Source organism: Plutella xylostella, chromosome 20 (genome assembly GCF_932276165.1).
Source record: "Plutella xylostella chromosome 20, ilPluXylo3.1, whole genome shotgun sequence".
Lineage (NCBI taxonomy): Eukaryota > Metazoa > Arthropoda > Insecta > Lepidoptera > Plutellidae > Plutella > Plutella xylostella.
This window is the reverse complement of record NC_064000.1, coordinates 6551412-6564229: the sequence shown is the minus strand read 5'-3', so window position 1 is coordinate 6564229 and position 12818 is coordinate 6551412. Positions and strand designations below refer to the sequence as shown.

The 12818-nt window shown below is 36.0% G+C and overlaps 1 protein-coding gene across 1 annotated transcript; it reads left to right on the top strand.

Annotated features, from left to right (window-relative positions):
- The first annotated feature begins 1548 nt into the window (after window positions 1-1548).
- On the top strand, window positions 1549-4069 carry LOC105380790 (caspase-3). Its single transcript, XM_011550393.3, has 4 exons — window positions 1549-2400; window positions 2507-2685; window positions 2921-3078; window positions 3444-4069. The coding sequence occupies exons 1-4, from the start codon at window positions 1722-1724 to the stop codon at window positions 3988-3990; spliced, it is 1563 nt and encodes a 520-aa protein (XP_011548695.3). The 5' UTR covers window positions 1549-1721; the 3' UTR covers window positions 3991-4069.
- The last annotated feature ends 8749 nt before the right edge of the window (window positions 4070-12818 follow it).

The following is a 12818-nucleotide window of genomic DNA, read 5'->3' as shown; positions in this document are numbered from 1 at the left end:
AAATTTGGTTTATGAAAATAAAAATTAACATGGGAAATTTTGATATACCTATTCATATTTTTTTCATCATCATCAACACTACTCGCCGCTAGATGGCATTATTTCTTATAATGGAAGGTTTATTTTGAATTCAAATTTTTATTATTAGGTACTTTTCAAAACTCTTAATTATCGCTAAAACTTAAAGTATATTACCTTGTTGTATGTATGTATGAAAAGTTGATGATATACCTAACTACCCAATGACAAAGGAATAAAGAGAGGACCTGGCATAAAAATCGGTACTTAAAAATATATCGTCGTCTCTTTTTAACTTATTGGTGTTATCCTACGTAAAAAAAGGACAACAGTAGTTTTGTCTTTGCCTAAAATTACAACATTGCGACCGGTCGCCATGTTGATTGACATCCAAACACAAGGTACTTCAGCTGTCAAACAATTTGTTTGTTTAAATTTTTCAAGAAAAAAGCCGCCATTTTAATTGACACCAAAGTTTAGGTAGGCGCATTTTTTTCGTGGATATGCCATGTCCTCTCTTTATTCCTTTGTCAATGTAACTACCGCCCCACACTACACAAGGCCATAGACTAATACGAGTTTTTTTTAAATAATGTCATACTACTCGCCGCTAGGTGGCATTATTTCACATTTCAAAAATGTAGAGTAGTCAATGCTCGTGAACATTCGCTGTTTTTATGATTATTTTTACTTTTTTTAGAAGCAAATCTTAAAGTTTACTTTTATTATTTATCGAAACTCTATATAAATGCTGACCCTACTTACCTTACCATACCCTTACACATAAGTAATAATTTTTGGCTATTTTTGTAACCAAACAACCGTGGACCAGCGTGGTGAGAAATGGTCCAAGCTTAAGAAGGGGAGTTTATACACAAAGGTTCCATTCAGAGCGAACAATAATGGTCACGCAATCGACACACTTAATACAACGAAATAGAGCCGTAGTTAGTTAGCGCAGTGCAAGCAGTAGCGCTAACCACGACTCTAGGTATCTCGTACGGTTACAGAGCTACTTACACCCCTTCAAAAAGTATCTACCTATACATAGAACACAGGATGGAATTTGAATTAGATACTAGTTAGGACTAACTAGAAAACATAAGTTCTGTTTACAAGCGTTTTTTCCCAAACCAATTTTCAAAAACTACCCGCTAATTATACAGGTTGATAGGTAAGTCGATGTTTTGTGTTCGTTTAAAAGGTGATAGAGGGAGGCATTTCCATTTCATTGAACCCTATAAAGCGCCTTATTCAAAACTTAACAATTTCTGAGATATTTGAGTATTTTTTTTAGTTTTTTCAAAAAATTCTATTAGTAATAAACAACTTGTACTGACCTACTCCTACTACTCGTTGCTATCTTGTCACTGACACGATAAGAAGAGACTTCAATGTTTTGCTCTAATGCTTTTGTCTCTAACTGCAATATAAAAACAGGAAACATAACTGATAAAGTCTTGTTTCAAGTCAGCGCTAAATCCATACATGTATTTATTTGTATTGAAATTACTCATCCTAGATTGAAAGATTTCGATGAAGTAGTATTATCTACATTGATAAAAGGCCGTATTGATAACAAGCCATAATATCATGCGATATCAGATAGACTTATTAATACCGAGACTTATGTTGTGTGAGGAGTTTTAAAAGTGATTAAGTGAAGTGTATTTTTTAATTATAAATACATACTGGTTCTAATAATGGCCAGAGGAAAGCCAAGCAATGAAGAAGCCGATAATGGAAGTATTTCAGAAGAAGATACCGATCAAGCTTTGACGCCAAATGATGAAGCTACTGAAGGGAACAAACACTTAGTGAATGATGCTTTTGTGTCTCACGCACCTCATTACAAATATGTAGAACCCACCGATTTTGCGGTAGCGTCATGTTCAAATATACAATCAGCCGAATCACACAAGGTAAATAACTATTCAAGAGCAGCTAAATCGCATCCTCTCGTAGAAATAATGGATCTCTTAGAGGAAAGCAACCCAGGTTACACGGACACCGACCAATCCATATACAATCAAATTCGGAAGTTAGCACAAGACGGTATTTTGAGTTCTTTGCTTAGGAATAAGGATATTAAAGGTATAGAAGAACTTCGACCACATGCATCTGGTAGTAAATTAGATGTTCCTTCAACACTTTATAATACCAGAGCGTTACCAAAAGATGCCGAATCATACAGACTGGAAAAATTCGAGAAAAACGCTATGCTTATAATCAATCAGATAAAAATAAAAGGCTACAAGCATCCAAGACATGGGTCAAGGCAGGATGGCAGGGACTTGAGGACCACTTTTGAAAAATTCGGTTTCAAAGTTGAAGAGAAATTTGACTTGGATAAAGCATCCGTTGAGAGTGAATTGAAAGAATGTAAGTAAATACAAAATTTGTACAAAGATTTTGCTAGAACTAGTGATTTACAATCTCAAGGTATTAAGAAATTTTAAACTTTAAATATTCAATTTATTTATTACAGTCAGCGAGAAGGATTTTACGGATTACGGTTGTTTGGCAGTGGTAGTTCTAACCCATGGCTCAGACATGGGAAGGTTGAAAACCAGTGACAATAAGGTGATCTACGAAGCGGAAATCATCCAGTACTTCAGTAATCGAAATCCGACTCTGGTCACCAAACCAATACTCTTTATCATTCAGGTAAAAATATAGGTACTTTGTTATTACTTTTACGTGCCTCCATATCTAAATAGTCTAAAATAGGCTACCGCTATAGATATAAAAGTAGTTTTATAAAAAGCCAGGTTATTTTTCTGTGGTAGCTGATGTGAAACATCGACATCTTTTAGACGATGCTCCTTAGGAGAAGTTGATTTTTAATGAATTGGGTTCTTTTTTGACCTATTACGAACATTATTTTAAATTGAAATTTCAGGCATGTCGTGGCACGAAGATGTCGGAGGCAATCTTTGCTGGGAGGGTGTCAGAAATGACCAAAGACGCTGATGAAGAGGAGATTGTTCCTTACACCGTCCCAGCAGAGTCTGACATGCTTGTACTGCACAGCTCTTATGTTGGAAAGCTTTCCATCAGGTAAGCTGTTTCTTCTACTTGGCGAAAGGAAAAGTTACAGTGTAATTAGCTGTTACGAATTTTGTACTGTGCATGCTTGAAAGCAAACAAGTAGGATAGAGACCATGGTGACTCCTTGTGTATGAGACCAATACCTTCTTGCAACAAAGTTAATAAGTGTAGGTACTATTGTTTGCAAGTTTTCGAAAACTGTTTTTATAATGATAAAAGATGTAAGATGAAAATCTACGTTACACATTCCTACATCAAAAATCCACCCGTGAACTCGTCTACCGTTCCCTAGTTCTTCGCCAAATGTGACCCTGATCAGCCCACTGTCACTGAAGCTTACATTTTCTACAGCTAAGTATCTTTTATTATTACAGACATGAGCTGGAAGGCACTTGGTTCATACAAACCCTTTGCAAGAAAATCAACGCCATGGCTTCAACTCACCACTTAGAGGAGATAATGCTGGCAGTGAAGAGAGAAGTGGCCATAGACAAGAACTTCGAAGAATACAACCGGAGTACTGACTCGTACGAAATAAACAAGCAAATGCCCACAGTCACTTCCACTCTCATAAGGAAGCTGTATTTGAGGAAAGTCGCTTCTGACACAAACCATGCCGACGGCGAAGTATCGAATATTTTCACACAAAGCTCAATCCAACAATTTTCACCATGTGCGTGCTACTTGGACGTTTTCTTGTATCTGAAGTCTTGCATCAGATATTATGTGGAAGAAAACCAAGATGACTACGAGGCTAAATCATTTTTGGACGTAGCTGAATCATTCAGTGACGGTGAGGAGTTCCATCAAGCTAAACTAAACATGGCTAGAGTTATAAGGAATCATCTAATGAAGGCAGCTAAGGATGAAGGGTATTATAAGTTTTTGTACTTGTTTATGGATCCCGCGGTAGAAGAGTAGGGTGAGTATGGCAACAGTGGGTCAATGTTATTTGAGAGCCCCACGACGCACGCTTTTTTATTATTTAAACTTACAAACATTAGAATGCCATACTAATAAAGATTGTCGGGTAGAGATTGCTTTAAGCAACAAGACCACATTTTGTACAATTTTATCTATACGTTGTCATAAAATAAAGAGAAAATCAGCAGCCACCAAAATTGCGCTCGCACAATCTCTCCTTCTCCCTATTCTTGATTATGCCGACTATCTTGATTTAACTGAAGAGCAATTAAATAAACTTGAGAGACTTCAAAATGTCTGTATACGGTTCATATATGGATTACGCAAATATGACCATGTTTCTGAATTTCGTCGTAAACTCAAGTGGCTCCCTATTCGCCTTCGCCGGAATACACATATTCTCTCTCTGCTTTATTCGATACTGTTTAATCCGTCTTCACCTTCATACCTTAAGGAACGTTTCGAGTTTCGCTTCACGACACACAATAAAAATCTACGTTCCACTGAAAATCTTCGTATAAATATTCCGCCCCATACAACTTCTTTTTACTCCTACTCTTTTACAGTCCAAGCCATCCAACTATGGAACGCTCTCCCTTTAAATATAAGGCAAGCACCATCTCCTGCGTCTTTTAAACGTATGATCAAAAGTCATTATCTTGAAGAACAAGTTGAGTCTTAGTTAAATTTTTTTTTTTTTTTAGTTATTTAAATTGTCAGAGCTAATATATATTTATAATATATATTATTTTATTTAATTATTGTTATATATTTATTTATGTATGTATTTATAATTATATATGTATTTTATATGTTCAATAATTTTGTTTGTTTTTAGTTGTTAATTTCGTAATTATTAAGTACACCTAAGTGCCCTTTTCCAATGTTTAATTTTTTATCTATAACGGTTGTCTGGAAGAGATCGCTCTTAGCGATAAGACCGCCATTTGTGCATGTATGTTAATTAAGTTAAATTTAAGTTATGTTTCATGGTGTGCAAATAAAGATTATTATTATTATTATTATTATTAAAATCCTAATATACTAATATATCAGTTTTTACTGAAATAATAAACTTCTAGGTATAGTTCTTTTGAAGTTATAAAGTTTAAAAGGAAGGGAGCAGGGATTGCAATCCGGTCCGGTGGATCCGGTTTACCTTTCGTTTTGATTAGTGAATTTTATAAAATCGGAAAGAAGATGTTATTCAGAATGGAGTCACACCCTTTCGTCTTATGGCTAATTTTTCAATAGTCAGATAAATGTTATCTGAGGAATAAAATTGTTACTGTCATTGCCTGATACAAACATTCCGACAGAATTATTCCCCAGATTACTTTTATTTTACCATTGAAAAATAGAATAGGATAGAATAGAATAGGTACTATTTTTGCAACATCCTGTACAAAACGCATGAATAGTAAAGGGAAAGTCTCTATTCCATAATGTTTTCCTACCAAAACAATAATTTTCCTTTAATCAATATGTAAAGTACCTACCTATATTTTTTTATTGATTTATTATTTTATACATTATTATAATTATAGCCACCCGATAATAAAACAAAACTTTGTAGTTTCACTACTCAATACTAGATGACGCTGAAATCCCATTTCGTGATGAAATTTTTCAGAATGAGCTGACCAACGCTGCTGTATCAGTTTTGAGGAAAAGTATTTTAAACAGAAGTCTGGAACCCTTTTTCTAATTGGCGTCTCTAGTTAGATACCTTTGTTATCCCCATACTAAATTAATTATTCATTAGGTATGTGTGCACCAGCCTTAAGTCTGATTTTTTATCTCAAATACCTACTAAAATGACATCCCGCCACTACTGCCAGTTTCAATAAATCTATCTTTCCATAGCTGACTGTTACTTTCATACTATTTATGCTACTTCTTCTGTGTCAAAATCTTATGATAGTAACTATCAGCTATCGGTACCTAGATAGAGTATTGAAACTGGCAGTAAGTGACGTATCGTTCTATTGGCGAGAAAATCGACTGTTGATGAACCGTTCAGAATCTGTCAATTTAGTATCTGAGATTAAAAAACAGACCATAGCTATCTTCTTTGATGTGACAAACACTAGACCTATAGTTCTCTATTTCATACGAGGACTCAGCGGTATGATATCTCTATTTTTATGTTATATAGGGACTTATTGTAACCTACTTTAAGCCTTAGGTATAAAATAAAAATCCCTGGCCTGACATTTAGATCAAGAATCCCTAGGTATAGCTATCTTAAATAAATCTACTATTTTTGACCATACCTACCTAGGACCAATTCCTATCACATTCAATAACAGTCACAAAAATAAATATCCAGGCAATTCTATGACAGAGCTAACAATAAAATCGTTAAAACCCAATAAAATAGACAGAGATGAACATACATCTCAAGGACGGCAAAAGGACATCATTATCTGCCGGGAAGCTATCGACCAATGGGCGTCCAGCATTATCCTTAGAAGGAAATCCTTGTTTTGTGATTGGTTGTAAGAGACAACGCCCGGTTACGCCCGTTTTGAAATTCGAAGGGAGAAATTCTATTCAATTCACTCATTTCACTACGTTGTTCAAATCGGTAATGGAATTCGTAGAATGTATTTGGAAAACTGGATCCGCTTACAAGAAACCTATACCTATCTTACCTAGTTTATTGAGTTTATACAAATCCATTATTTGAAATAATATTCCGCCTAGAACAATAAACTAGCAGTGTATCCTTTTCACCGTATCGTCTAAAAACAAAAATCTTATCCCAAAAAATATCATCCAAAATATATCATAAAATATTTAAACCTTGATATTTATATTGATTAATATTTGTTCTCGGTTCTTGGATGTGCCCGTTAAATGGCAATAGGCCCGCCCCCTATTACATTGGGACTAACATATCGCTCTGGCGAAAAGTGGGTGCAGCAATGCACCTCTGCCTACCCCGCAAGGGAGTAGGTACATTAGTACAAGGCGTGAGTGTTTGTATTGTTGTATTTAAACCACTCAATTACAAAATTGCGTTTTACAGAAAAAGGACCAAGGGAGGTAGACTACTTTTTAGTAGTCATATGAAATCCACCTTATACCGTAGTATAGTTATACCGTAGTGCTTTATTTCTATTCTAATCCTCAATAACACCCCTCCTTTTCCGCCGGGGGTAAAAAAATAGAAATAGAAAGTTCTAACGATCCTCTTTAAACTAGAGAGTGTGTTTGTCAATCTCTTCACCGAATGTAGAGTTGTTGTTATTTTAGGATTAAAGTACAGAAATCTTGTTTGCGAAATCTGGCGCCCGTCAGCCGCGTTGTCGGGGTTTTTAGGGTTCCATAGATAACATAGAGTCTGACAACAATTTGCAACGGGTAGAAGATGTGAATTAATATTCTTCAAATGATAGTATTAAATCGAAATTACTAAATAAAATTACATAAAAAATGGTGTCGCAGTTTTTGCTGTTGCAAAGTGAACAGAGGAACAATAATAAACTTACTTTTTCATATTACTTATGTTGTACCTAATTGCTTGCTTATTAGTTCAAATCGGTCAACCTTGTGGGAAATCAGACCGATCGTTCCATTCACCGTGGTGACAAATCCTAGATCATCTATTTGTCACCGACACGCTAAAAGGAGGACATAGACACAGTGCTTTTTAGTTACCAATCTGTGTTTCCTAAAATTAATAAATCGCACCTTTAGTGCAGTAATGCCCTAACACAAAAACTCAAAAAACAAGAGTGAACCTAAGTCGGTCTAGCTCAAAAAGGCCAAAATGTACGTTTTAAGTTCAGTCGATACAGTACAAAAGCAGAGCTAACAATTGTCTGTTTGTTTGTTATCTGTGCATAATCTGCGATGAAAAAAAAGCTAAAAGAAGATTTGTCTATGGAAGTGTAAAATCTTTTTAAAATTGTCACAAGACGATACCGACTTTGTCTTGCCAACCTTACTTAATAAGTACTTATATCTACGCAAAGAACTACTTGGTATCATATTTTTATCCATAGTAGGTACGGTAATGGTAATTACCTAGGTAGGCATTTATGTCATGCTCATTGTATCATACCTTTATACCTAATTAGCTACTTGAGAATTCACACACATTTTACACCATCTAGAGTATTCTAGAGTAAGATAGTAGAGCAGACGCATCGCACTCAGTAATCTCAGTATTCGTTGTAATAAATCCACGCGCGTGCGTTTACAATACCGATAGGTCGACGCTTAAATTTAGTAAGTATACTTACCGCTTTTGCAACAACCTGTAAAATTTGGTACTTTGAAAACACATAGATAGATTTAAATCAAAACGGCACTGAGCTGAAAAATATTTAGTTATGTAAATATAAAAAATGCCTTCGACTAGACAACAATAAACCCGTATCAAATATGATTTTGGTTAATTTGGTTTCTGCTGAATGTGTGGTCTACCTATGTATTTCTATGGATTGCAAAAAACTAAAAACTACTCACGAGGAAAGAAATATTATCTCACGGTATTCCCGTTGAAAAAAATAAGTTGTAAGATTGTAGATAGATAGATCATAAAAGAATTACTTTTATTTTACGGTGGTTATCTTCCGTAGTAGCGTGGGGCACCCTTTGGCCCGCTGGACCAACGATGATGGATGATATTTAGAGCTTTCGAAAGTATTCACCTATTATTTACATAATATATCATAATAATAGTCAATATCAGCATAACAGGCAACTAAAAAAAGGTAGTTCCTACATAGTAGCAGACTCAGAATAAAAACGGCCTAACAGATAAAAGTAATATTTTTTATTTCCTCAAAAAACCATGACACCGTGTGGTCCCCGCTGTCTCCTCGCCTCTTGTGTTACGTCAATACGACTCAGAATGCAATGGGGCAGACACGAGACAAGACACAACGAGCGAAAATAATAAAAATATGTATATTGTGAAAATGGTTTAAACTTTGATATTAAGGCTGAACTATTGTTTAGTAAAAAGATATATTCTTGATAAAATAAAATGTAATAAATTATCGTACTGTACAGTGTAGTGTGTCTTTAGCACATCTAGATATGTGAACCCACCAACCCGCAGTGGACCAGCGTGGTGGGAAATGGTCCGAGCTTAGGAAGGCAGTTTAGACCTTGGGGACATGCACAAAGGTTCCATTCGAGAGAGCCAGGTGCAAGTACCCCAAGAATATAATAGAATATCGCGTAGTGTTCTCCTTAAGAAACTTAATTAGGTAGTGTAATCTCGTTATGATATTTACCTAGGTAGACCAAATTAGAACACATCTTATATTTTGTATTTAGGTAGTTATTACTGATCGATGTACTTACACTGTGCTAATAATAAGTAAACATCTTTACTAAAATGCTTCAGTTTTACAAAGGCATTTCGTGTCTACATTACAAAGACTCGGCATTCGGATTAAGTACGAATTGCATTTTCTAAGCAAATAAATACAAAAATAGGAGACACTATCTGTTTTCATTGTCGTAAAATGATGTTATCATCAGACCTATTTCTTTATTAGGCTCAATACGCATGTCCATGGTGTTCTTACAATGTCACAAAAAAAACATTTTATATTCTAGTTCCGAAATCGAGCGTGCTAAGAAAGTGAAATTCAAGCACACTCGAAGAATCAGGTTTCACTTAAATTCACTTTGTGGACTACTGAGACGAGAAATAATTGGTAATTGGTCAAAAAACTAAATACTTGAACGCAGCCGTATTGTTGTTTGGCGCCAAATTTTGCATCATCGAGTACTTAGCTATTCTGTTCGGATTATCACGGTTGTTGGATTTTGTTTTTAAATATCCATAGAAAAGGATCGCTGCAAAAAGTTTGTCGCGTCTTAGTATTTCTTTCGCCGTCTTCGTATGTTGTTGTGTTATTTACTGCCTTTTAGTTTTATAGTACTTAATAACAATTATGTTTTGTAGGTATTCGGAAGTTTGGCTGTCTACAAAGGTAGGTAGGTATATAACATAATTATTCAAATGTATTTTTTATAATACTTAACGTATGTTTGTATCTACATTATTTCGGCAATCGAAAACCCAATGAGACCTATCTATATTTATTATTATATGCAGAGAGATCCATTCAAAATAACATCTATACATTTTACGGAGCATTTTACTAGAAGAGGGAGTGAGATAGAGTAACCTGATACTCTGTCCCCCTTCCCCTGGCACCCCCTGGCACCCCCTGGTAACTAGGACCGTATGCCCGCACTCGCTCAATACTACAGAGATAGGGATAGTGTTATGCAGTAAACATAATATTATCAAAAACACCGGTTTATACCTCTAATTAATGGCTATCATCAGAAAGCTTATTATTTTTTTCAGTTACAAAACATTACAATTAAATATATTTTTCTCAACAGTACGCTACTATTTTTAAGTTTTTACGCTATTCCATCTGAATAAACTCTGAAAAAAGTGACCCGTAAACACTTTTTTTCCATTTATAACATGCTTACCATCGGGAGCTATAGGCTGATAATATTCCAACGAGGTTTTTCTTTCCGTAGTGCGATAACAAACACTGGAGCTAGTGGAAGGATCAGCCAGCCAGATTAACTCCCATAGGGTGGGTCGGACGTAGTATAAATGTAAGCGTCCACCTATCGGTATAGTACGTACCGGACCTAACGGATTTTCATAAATGTATGGAGAAACGGCATCGGCAATGCCGATTAAATAGACACAATTATGTGAATTTCTATACAAAAAACACTGAATGCGATGCGTCCGTTTCGTAAAATATCGAATGCTGGACGCTTACCATAAAAGCTCATTTAGTGCCTGCACTACAAAGAGGATGCGAATCGCTTGGTCCTTTCTAGAATGACAGCATCCAGCAAGGTGCAGGCCCCGACGGGACCTAACAATTACTTACGCAATTGTTTAAACAATAGGGAGTTATAAAATATCGAGTTACTACCGAATTAAATGAGCATCCCACTCTAACACGGGCAATATGCGTCTATTGCATTGTGCAGTTCTTGTATTGTCTGCGAGCCTGGTACTTTCAATGGAGTGTTTTTGCGATTGTTCTTTTTGATTATCTTGTTTTTCTGGGCGGAAAAGAGGAGTTTCATGAGTTTAGTGTATGTGTCTGTGTTTCTGAGTCCGTACACGCACTGGAGATGAATACCTAAACAGATAGACTGATTTGTAGGTATATAAGTTTTTTTCAAAACGCAGCTTAAGTAGAAAGGGACTTTCTTAGTCTTTGTATACTGAAGAAAATGTTCGTTCAATTTTTAAAAAAACATTACCCTCCTCTTTCGGCAGTCGGGTAAAAAGTGTTAGTTAGCTTACCATGTTTACCTTACCTTAAGATTCATCATATTTCTCATCTTATCATACAGAACTATCTTCAAAATTGAATAGGTATCATACCATGAGCATACAATAATGTATATTTACCCTTAAAAAGCCTAGCAAAAATTCACAAATCACCTTTACCACGCACCAAAAGAAAGAAACAAAACTGAATTCCTGTGTTTATCTAAAAACTGTCAGTTTAAACTATTCAAATCCTTCTGAAAACCGTAAGCAAAGCAAATAATTTGCAATTTCAATACAAAAGGATAATCCATATTCTGTATTGAAGAGCGCCCGTGCTTCACAAAATTGCTTGTGTGATTCACAAAGACTCTCTCGCGTTTGCGGGCGGGACCGATAGATGTCGCTGTAGCCCAGAGTCCACAGATCCCGGGTTCAACTGCGGTTTCCATAAAATATAATAACATATTAATTGTTGGATGAAAGTCGGTGATAAACAAGAGACTCCAGGGCGCGTCTAATGCTAAACACTATTCTTTATTGTAATTGATGCCTTAGGATTACTTTTGAGCCGCACCAATTTCAAAAAATAATATTAGGTACTTACTTATATACCTACCTGCTTTATAGGTTTCAAAATTAAATTATTTCTTACTTTCCGGTGCTTTTTAAGACCTTTTTTGTATATTTTTTAAAATTATTGATAATACCTATCTACATCAGTTCATCTTTACATTGCCAAGCACATACGATTAGAGCCCAAAAGGGCTAGTGCGGGGAGCATTTAAGTCGTGACAAGGGTTTTGCATCGCGCTCACTCACATCGAGCAGCCTCAAGATCGAGCGCGACGGAGAACTCTTGTCACGTCTTAATAGCGTCCTGTGCTACAGGGCCATGTCTTCGTGCTACGCATTGAGCACACTCGTGACCGTTCTATGCTGTCTCAGCCCGACTTGGCGCCATCACGCCACTCGTCTCGCCTTCGACAATTATTCTGTTAAATAGCCCGTGTTTCGTATTATTCGAAGGATATTGCTAACTTGTTCAGGGACCAGTTTACTATCAATTCTCCCCTGGGCCCTGCTCGGACGATGCCCAATGTTGAGACCCATGTACAGGAAATGAGTACTCGTTTTACAGCAAAAGAAATAGTAAAGGTCATAAGGTCTATATCTAGAGGAAAATCTCCAGGTCATGACGGTCTCAGCATTGAGCATCTCCAATACGCGGGTCCTCATATATCTAGGGTTCTGGCAATGTTCTTTACATTATGTGTTAGACACTCTTACTTACCTCCTGAGATGTTAATTACCGTGGTGGTGCCTGTCTTGAAAAATAAAACCGGAGACGTTGGAGATATGAATAACTATAGGCCCATATCTCTGGCGACAATCCTTGCGAAGGTTTTTGATGCCTTACTGAATGTGCATTTACAAAATCACTTGGTATTGCACGGTAATCAGTTCGGTTTTCGACCGAACCTATCAACTGAGAGTGCAATACTAAGTCTAAAGCACACAGTGAGGTACTACA